The sequence below is a fragment of the Leptodactylus fuscus genome, chromosome 9 (assembly GCF_031893055.1).
Source record: "Leptodactylus fuscus isolate aLepFus1 chromosome 9, aLepFus1.hap2, whole genome shotgun sequence".
Taxonomy (NCBI): Eukaryota; Metazoa; Chordata; class Amphibia; order Anura; family Leptodactylidae; genus Leptodactylus; species Leptodactylus fuscus.
Genome location: NC_134273.1, coordinates 15,620,686 through 15,630,491, shown reverse-complemented (window position 1 = coordinate 15,630,491; position 9,806 = coordinate 15,620,686). Strand labels below are relative to the sequence as shown.

General features: G+C 41.7%; 1 protein-coding gene across 1 annotated transcript; it reads right to left on the bottom strand.

Moving 5' to 3' along the window:
• Window positions 1-257: 257 nt before the first annotated feature.
• Window positions 258-1,589, bottom strand: LOC142218140 (DNA damage-regulated autophagy modulator protein 1-like). The gene is made up of 4 exons (XM_075286635.1): window positions 1,471-1,589; window positions 1,096-1,163; window positions 777-919; window positions 258-525 (listed from the first exon to the last, which is right to left on the bottom strand). The coding sequence occupies exons 1-4, from the start codon at window positions 1,587-1,589 to the stop codon at window positions 337-339; spliced, it is 519 nt and encodes a 172-aa protein (XP_075142736.1). The 3' UTR covers window positions 258-336.
• Between the last annotated feature and the right edge of the window lie 8,217 nt (window positions 1,590-9,806).

Here is a 9,806-nt window from a genome sequence, read left to right as displayed (position 1 = left end):
GGGCCTCCGATCATTTTATAATCAGGGGTCTGAAAAGACCCCCAAGTATAATAATAGTGTTTGTAGGGCCGGTGGTGTAACTTACGGATTCCAGCCCCTGCCAGGATCGGTAAGTAAATAGGGCCTGTCACTCCAGCCGGTAACGGACTATTAAGAAAACAAAATGCAGCAGTAGCGGCTGTCTCCGGGCCCCTAATGCCCCGGGCCCTGTGGCAGCCGCTACCCCTACTACCCCGGTAGTTACGCCCCTGTATCATATCTAATCTATAAGGCAATGGAGTCACCAGGAGCAGATAGTCTCCAGTGAACCCAGCACACAACAGGTTAATGTACTAGTCAGCAATAAAGGATACAGATCAGCAGTATTACAATGGTGACCAAGGCTAATGCCAGCCTAAAGTGGCACATGCGCCGACTGCTGAAGGATCTTTTGTATAGGCATGCTGCTTGACACAGGTTGTACAAGGCACCAAAGACAAACGCCAATCCAGCGCCGATCCTGTGGGCTGTCGCACCGGTCTTCACCTAGAATGTAAAGAGAGATAGAAATGTCATCAATGAGCTTGTAATGGAGATCTGAGGTTATAGAACAGCAGGGGGCGCAGGTGGAGAGTAATTATAATGGTACAATAATACATTAGGGGGCGCCATTACAATAAGTGGTTTATTGGGCACGATGGAAAAATAATAACCAGTGTACAGTATATACAGTATGACCCAAACATATATATTCTGGGGGGAAAGACCAAAAGGGTCCAAACATTGTAATAACTCACCGAAAATATGGCGTTAATGGCGGTACCAATACACACGGTCCATCCAATGACATATAGGACTCGCTGGAAGATTATATAACGCTTCTCCGATGGTTCACAGCGAAGGATCATGAACTTGTACTGGATGGAAGCGACGCCAGCTCCTGGAATAGAGAATACAAGTTATTAGCTGCAGATTTCTATAGTAATAACCTAGTTATAATCTCCAGTGATGCTGAGTGTGAATAGTGACCAGGGATACCACGCCATCACTGAGCGCTGCAGCCGCTGATCTCTGCATGATGTTATTATATCCCTATAGGAAGCTACATCTACTTACCTATGATGGATGTGACCAAGAAGACGACCATGTAGACCACAGACTCCGGGAATGCTTTCCCCGTGTCACTGTGAAATAAAGCAGAATATTGGGAGTTATTAGGACACAAGTGGCAGAATTGTCTCATCTCATATATTGGTAAAACCTATTAACTACATTATTATTATTATTATTATTATTTCTCCTCCATTTGTACTATGACATTTCCAGCCTCTACATTGAGGTCGGTTCTATAGGTTTCTAGTCCATGCGATGATTTCATCCATTATAAGATGGAGCTTATTAATAATCACTAATAATAATAATAATATTACAGGAATATCTCTGATATTAATACAGTAATAATAATAATGATCTCGCCCCGTCCCCTCTTACCTGATGTATGGTCGTTTTTCATGGCCCAAGATCATCGTCAGGGCCACAAGGGCACAGAGGCCCAATAGTGACCATGTGACCCAAAGGAGAGGCATGAAAGCCAAACCCCGGATCTTCATGGTTGCAAATTGAAACAAATTTGCGCAAAGAAAAACAAAGATTTGCTGAGCAATAGCCTGCTATCTCTGTCGTATTCCTCTCTGTATTCACAGATAAGATGGCTGAGCTAATGTCAGACTGGGAAGTTATAGGCTTAGAACTTGATGATGTCATCATCAACCATTCTGACATCACGACATTCTAACATTGGGACATGCTTGAATCTGATTGGTACTGAGAACTGTGTGCTTGAATCTGATTGGTCCTCAGCATTTCTGCTTATAGATAATTTGCATATCAAACAAGAATATATCTGGCTTTTGTAGTGTAATATCTGCTGTTATTATATTCATATACAGGAATACATATATATATATATATATATATATATATATATATATATTACACAATAGTAATAAGAATACAATGTAGAAATCCATCATTAGACGCATTAATATATCTGCCACATTTTAAGACTGTCTAGTCTGAGTTTGCTGTAACTTTTAGACAGCATTAGTACATCCACCCTTTTATCTCAAATTTGGTCTCACTAGTTTTCTATACAGCAGATCACAATCTCTTTTCTACTGGTGCTTATATCTCCAGACAGTATTGGACTGGGATGTCTAGGGCTCACCAGTGGAATTGTTTCTAGGAGCACCTCTGCAGATCAGCTGTACTGACACAGTGCGGCTACAGGTAATAACTACCGGACCTCCACTGCCTATAAAACAACAATGGGGTCCCGTAGGGCCCGGGGTCCACCGGGGGATTCACTGGTCTACGGTAGGCTAGGTTTTCCCTGTCTCTATATATATATCCCAGCATCCTATTTGCTTTCCCTGCTGGCTGGCATCACTGCAGACTCATTTTTATCTCAGTCATCCTACTTCTTCTCTCCTGAAGTCCTAGATAACACAGAAATACCAGTATGACACCTACAAAGAGGATTACTTTTCGGATAGAATGTGGGTCAAAGGGTTCCTTACCTATGAGATAGGGTAAGAAGGGAAGGGACAGAGCACTGCTTTGGATACCAGCTTTGGATTACATGACCCATGAGTTATGATGTCAGAAGCCCTGAGTACATCAGCAGGTATCTTCCAGTCAATTACAACCCCTTTAAATCCACCAGCGTCTGCGAATGTATGCCGGCTCAGGTGACCCAAATATGCCTTTGCAAATCCTCATCTATGCACTTCTCGTGGCCCGATTATCACCTATTTGTCTCCAGAAGAACCTTTGAGGCCCCCTCAGGTTCCAGGGCCCAGTAGTGGCAGCTGTTATTGCACCACATAGAGTTAAATCCTTGCATACTGGGGTCATCTGATGGCCCCCCAACAATCATATTTATGGCCCACCCTAAAAAATAAATCCTGGCCAACCTCTGTAATGCTTTTTATAGTATCTGATTAGAGAAGAGCAGTTTCCTGTTACGGTAGCACTAGCCCACCAGGACCAAAGAGCAACCTCAGCAGCTTTTATTTGGTACAAATTACATTTGTGTTCCCTCCGCCGCAGTATTGGTTTACCAAACATAGAGGCCGAATTTCTTATTTTCCCTCCAAACAATAATGTTGTGTGAAGAAACAATGTCATAGCAAATACCACTTTATTTATACCATAAAATATAATCATAGGTCACAGCGACAAAAATAACTTCCCAATCTACCACATACTAAAAATATCGCCCAGACAAAACCCCAAAACAACAATAAGGCTTTCAGGATGTTTGTCATCTCATCGGTGGGTTTGATGTTAGCTAATACTTAATACACCATGTTACGTTATTTGTATACAGTGGTGTGCAAAAGTTTTAGGCAGGCGTGGAAAAAATGCTGCGCAGTATGAATGCTTTCAGAAATACAAGGGATAATGGTTTATATTTGTCAATAAACACAATAAAGTGAATGAAGAAAAATGTAAATCCCATCAATATTTGGTGTGACCTTGGTCTTCTATAATACATTGTATTTATATAGCGCCAACATATTCTGCAGCGCTTTGTAGGGTTCAAGTACAGACAAAAAAGAGACATTACAGAGTGATAGTCAATCCACATAATGGGACTGAGGGCCCTGCTCACAAGAGCTTACAGTCTATGAGGTAGAGGGGGTGACACAAGACGTAGCAAGGGCGGCATCAGACACACCCGGAGCCATCAGCAAAAGGGGGACATGACTTAGGGATGGGGAATCAATAACTCCTGCAGTTACTTCTTTGTGCACTAGTTGTGTAGATTTATACAGACTGGTTCAGCTTTAATAGTATATGTCTGCATAGTCAGCCATGGGAGTATATATGTGTGTCTAGTCAGCCATGGGAGTATATATGTGTGAATAGTCAGCCATGGGAGTATATATGTGTGTATAGTCAGTTATGGGAGTATATATGTGTGTCTAGTCAGCCATGGGAGTATATATATGTGTCTAGTCAGCCATTGGAGTATATATATATGTGTCTAGTCAGCCATGGGAGTATATATGTGTGTCTAGTCAGCCATGGGAGTATATATGTGTGTCTAGTCAGCCATGGGAGTATATATGTGTGTCTAGTCAGCCATGGGAGTATATATGTGTGTATAGTCAGGTATGGGAGTATATATGTGTGTATAGTCAGCTATGGGAGTATATATGTGTGTATAGTCAGCCATGGGAGTATATATGTGTGTATAGTCAGCCATGGGAGTATATATGTGTGTATAGTCAGCCATGGGAGTATATATGTGTGTCTAGTCAGCCATGGGAGTATATAGTGCCCACTGAGGGAGGAGAGTAGGACCAGGTGTCACTTCCTGTCTCCTCCATCTTCTCTTCCTCTCACCACAAGAACTGAAGGAAAGATGTCTGTAGAATCAGAGAATATAATATTGGGATTTATCACCTCACACAACACTGGTGTGACCACATTAGACAGTGCTAATAGTTTAGTATCATCAACTGTACTGTATATACTGCAGTATTACCTCAGGATATATACAGTCACTGAGTCCCCTCATGTATTTACTCCAGACTGTAGACATGGCTGATATATCATATATACTGCAGTATTACCTCAGGGTATATACAGTCACAGAGCCCCCTCATGTATCTACTCCACACTGCAGACATGGCTGATCTATCATATATACTGCAGTATTACCTCAGGATATATACAGTCACAGAGTCCCCTCATGTATTTACTCCACACTGCAGACATGGCTGATATACAGTATAATATATATGGCAGTATTACCTCAGGATATATACAGTCACTGAGCCCCCTCATGTATCTACTCCACACTGCAGACATGGCTGACATATCATATATACTGCAGTATTACCTCAGGATATATACAGTCACAGAGTCCCCTCATGTATTTACTCCACACTGCAGACATGGCTGATATACAGTATAATATATACTGCAGTATTACCTCAGGATATATACAGTCACTGAGCCCCCTCATGTATCTACTCCACACTGCAGACATGGCTGACATATCATATATACTGCAGTATTACCTCAGGATATATACAGTCACAGAGTCCCCTCATGTATTTACTCCACACTGCAGACATGGCTGATATATCATATATACTGCAGTATTACCTCAGGATATATACAGTCACAGAGTCCCCTCATGTATTTACTCCACACTGCAGACATGGCTGATCTATCATATATACTGCAGTATTACCTCAGGATATATACAGTCACAGAGTCCCCTCATGTATTTACTCCACACTGCAGACATGGCTGATCTATCATATATACTGCAGTATTACCTCAGGATATATACAGTCACTGAGCCCCCTCATGTATCTACTCCACACTGCAGACATGGCTGATATATCATATATACTGCAGTATTACCCGCTATGTAATACAGACTGTTCATGAATCCTGGGCATTATGGTGGAGCTGGGAGGTCACTTGTAATGGAGACTCTGCGGTGAGAGAGGGAAAGCATGGTGCAGTGTGGTGATGTTAATGGAGACTGCATTGATACTCCCTGTATATGCCTCCATCTCTGTGCTAATACTGATCATGCTGGCCATAGGTTAACTCCTTAGTGACCTTGGACGTAGTATTACAGCGTACAAGGGGTTCTGCATTGTTGCAAGCATCACCGGCACCCCCACGGCGAGATCAGAGGGTGTTGGTATCTGTAGTATGCAGCCCGGGTCTGACCAGTGACCTCAGACTGCCTTGTGCCCCCCATTACCAGGTGATCATGCCAGGACCTCGGGAAGTTAGCCTTTGCATCTGTATACACTGCAAGACACAAGCATGCTATATCTTGCAGTGTATAACACAGAAATCAAAGTATTGCTGAATCAAGTGTCCTAAAGGGACACGTGAAAAAAATAAAGTGTTTGAAAAAAAATTATAAAGCCCCCCAAATTCCCTTTTTTCTATAGCAAATAAATTATATTAAAAAAAACTTAAAAATTTATAAAAAACAATGCATATGCGGTATCGCCGTAATCGTACCGACCCGCAGAATAAAGGTCAGATGTTACTTATACTGTACGCTGCATGGCGAATAATTTAAAATGAAAAACGCAATGCCAGAGAAAGAAAGAGTTAATAAAATGTATTCAATAAGTTGTAGTCACCCAAAAATAATGTCATTACAAAATGCATCTTATCCCGCAAACAACAAGCCACTTCACCTGAAAAATAACGAAAATATAGTATCAAGCAATGTGAAGACAAAAACCCGCCAAATTATTAAAATACAACTGGCTGTGGCAGGAAGGGAATGTATAAGCTGTGTGAGTGTATATCAGAGGACACCCCAGATTTAGAGTTAATGAGGGAAAAGACACCAGAAGTGACCCCCAAAGTGACCCCTCAATCATAGGAGCTACTGGGACATAGTAGGGAATTTGGTGTTCCCAATGTACTCTGCACAGTTTACATATTCCCTCTTCGCCATCCGCTGTGCATTCAAGTCTGGGATACTAATGCTGACTAAACCCCCTGATAAATTCTTTGAGGGGTGCAGTTTCCAAAATGGGGTCACTTTTAGGGGGGTTTTCAAATTTTGTTTTACTCTAGGGGCTCTGCCAATGCGACATGACACCTGAAAACTATTCCAGCAAAATCTGTCATCCAAAAGCCAAATAGCGCTCTTTCCATTCTGAGCCCCGCCATGTACCCATATAGCAGATTATGGCCACATATGGGGTATTGCCATGTTCAGGAGAAATTAACAAACTTTGGGGTGTTTTTCTCTTTTAACTCTTTGTGAATGTGTTCATTGTAGGTCTAAATGAATGTATTAGTGAAAAAAAAATTAAAAGGCGAAATTTTAACTCCATATTTTTTTTTAATTCTTATGAAATGCTTAAAGGGTTAACAAACATTATTATTTGAGGGGTGCAATTTTGAAAAGTGCAATTTTTTTTTAATTTTTTTTTGGTGGGGAGTCTATTATATAGGCCTTTATAATTCCTTTCAGAACTGAAGTGGTCCCTAAAAAATTAGTTTGGGGAATTTTCTTGTAAATCTGCAAATCGCTGTTACATTTGTAAGCCTTGTAACGTCCAAAATAAAATAAAGGACAATCAAAAGATGTCGGTATAAAGCAGAGATATGGTAGATAATATTTATTTCTGTATTTGGTGGCATGACTATCTGCCTGAAAAGCTGAGAATTTCACAATTTGAAATTTGCAATTTTTTTTTGCAAATTTCAATCGAATTTCCTTTTTTTATTTGATAAATAAATACAAAAATATTGATCAGTTAATTTTCCCTTTGGTCTGGCTGGTCTTCAGACTCCTGCCGGGTGCTTTTCCGGGGAGCGGCTTATCATATGTGGTATACTGTAAGCTGCCATTCTGGGTGTTATGGTGCTTCTGAGCCTGTGCTTGCGGCTGGGGGTAATTTAGTGGTAGAACAGATTAGCGGCCAGACCTTTATAGATCCAAGGACCTCCCCCTCAAGAGGAAGGGGTTTGTATCCGGAAAAGTTAAAGGGATTCTACCTTTAAAACAAGATTTTTTGTAGTTACCACATTGAAATAGCCTTAAGAAAGGCTATTCGTCTCCTACCCAGAACAGTCGCCTTCGGCCCGCCGTTCGGTAGAAATACAGGTTTTTACAGGTATACAAATGAGTTCTCTCACAGCATTGGGGGCGGGCCCCAGCGCTCAAACAGCAGTGGGGGCATCCCCAATGCTGCCAGAGAACTCTCTCCTGAGACGCCTCCATCTTCAGCTGCAACCGCGTCTTCTGTCTTCGTCTTCCGTCTGGGTCAAACTCTGACACCTGCGCAGTCGGCTCTGCCAGTGAGACGCAAGCAGAGCCGAGTGCGCATGCCGGCCGGTGGCCATCTCGAATATTTCACTACTCGCTCATCTCTAGTGATAACATAGACCTGTATGCTGAGGCAGCATAGAGTGCATGCAACATCTCTCATTTGATGACTACTTTTGTTGTTTGGGTCCTACAAAACTTTTGCACATCACTGTATGTGATCCCGGTTCCATTCAACAGCATCCAGAAGAGGGGGGGTTTGGGTCCCCTATTCTAGTGATCTGTATTAATCCTAGTGGTCAGACTTGAATGGTGTGGGATAAAATATTCAACTGAGCTTGATTGTTTTGTCAGGGTATGGCTGAGATTTATTTTTTATGGTCCCTGTATAGTCCCTGTTTAGGGGTCGGGGGATGGTATTGCAGCACAGCCCCCATTGTTAATGTCAGCTTCCAAAGTGAATGGCAGCTGAGCTGCAGTGATGGTGTCTGGTCACTATGCAGAGCAAGCGGTGTATAGTAGGAGCATCAGAACTAGCCCCATACAGCTGATCCATTCTGACAAGGGTTTAACTTGAAGCTCCTGGGCCTTAATGCAAAATCTATAATTGGGCCCCTATATAATATCTGATATTTAGAATAGTGGTATATTTATGGAGCAGGGGGACCTTTGGGGCCCGGTCAAGTTCCATGGTCCCATAGTGACTGATATCTCTGCACTCTCTGTAGTTATTCCCTTGCAATAGATGGACCACTCCTAAGGACTGTGTAAAATTTTTAAGAGATATATTATATGCCAGTCTCAATATATTGGCGCCACTGAAACGAAGGTTACCAAGTCTCAGAAATGTCCTCTCAGACCGATAGGACTTTTGTTACGTGTCTGCTCCTGTATCAGTGTATATTATTTTTTACTAATAGATTTATTAGCAACATAATCGCATCATCGACCGGTAAAGATCACACCAGTGCTATTCCCTAAAAAGACCAAATGGGAGGAACTGATCCAATACCCTCAATAATACTCATCATGGAGGAACTGATCCAATACCCTCAATAATACTCATCATTCTGACACATTGGCCCTTCACCATCCTCAACACACCTTGTAGTAATGGAGACAACAAGGCAGGAAAGTCATATACAGAGAACACGTCCTCCTCACTGCCCTCACTATCTATCACTATTACACATCACGTAGAAAACATTTGTCATTTGATTTTATAGATTGATTAAGGACACATAATTAACAAGGTGGACACATTGTGTAGAGTCCGCCAGTGCGTGTATATATATAAAACATAGTACAAGGTACAGTATTGTAGATTGAATATGCAATATTTCCACCACCACGATTTGAGTGTCCGGTACCAGCGACTTATCTCTACAAACCCCCTACCCCCCATATTATTATGAGACACATTCTCCATCTTCTGTTCCGTGTTCCAGAAACTCAACTCCAGCTAGAAGCCACCAGAGTCCCCCATAAGGACTGTTAATATAGGATGAATTTGACACTATTTTATGTGCTATAAAGGAGACTTTGTAGGTGATGACCTATCCTGACAAATGTGTTATAATGTACAACATGAAGATCGGTGTAAAGGATAACTAAAGCGATTAGTGATAGACAGACAGGAAAGTCATAGACACGTCGTCCTCACTATATGTAACTATTACACATCATCAGAAAACACTCAGCATGTTTTTTTTTGTTGTTTGTTTTATATATTATGATTGTGGGAGTAAACCGGAGTACCCGGAGGAAACCCACGCAAACATTGTTTGGGTCCAGGCTGTCCAGTTGGCTTTGGTTGTCCTCTTGGGGCTTGAGCCTCTACTTTCCCCCTTTCATCTTATTCGGGGTTTTCAGGATCTTGTGTCTTTTCCCTCACGTAGATGATTAAGACACAATCTTCAGACAACGATAAGGACAAGCTCTGAGAAAAATAGAAGAAAGAAGATTTATTATAAAGCAGCGTCTTCATACA

Excerpts from the sequence above, each read along its gene's own strand:
- LOC142218140 (XM_075286635.1), bottom strand. The coding sequence starts at position 1,589 with ATGAAGATCCGGGGTTTGGCTTTCATGCCTCTCCTTTGGGTCACATGG. Across the intron at positions 1,164-1,470 it reads GAAAAACGACCATACATCAG|TGACACGGGGAAAGCATTCC; the intron begins GTAAGAGGGGAC and ends TTTATTTCACAG. Across the intron at positions 920-1,095 it reads CTTGGTCACATCCATCATAG|GAGCTGGCGTCGCTTCCATC; the intron begins GTAAGTAGATGT and ends TCTCTATTCCAG.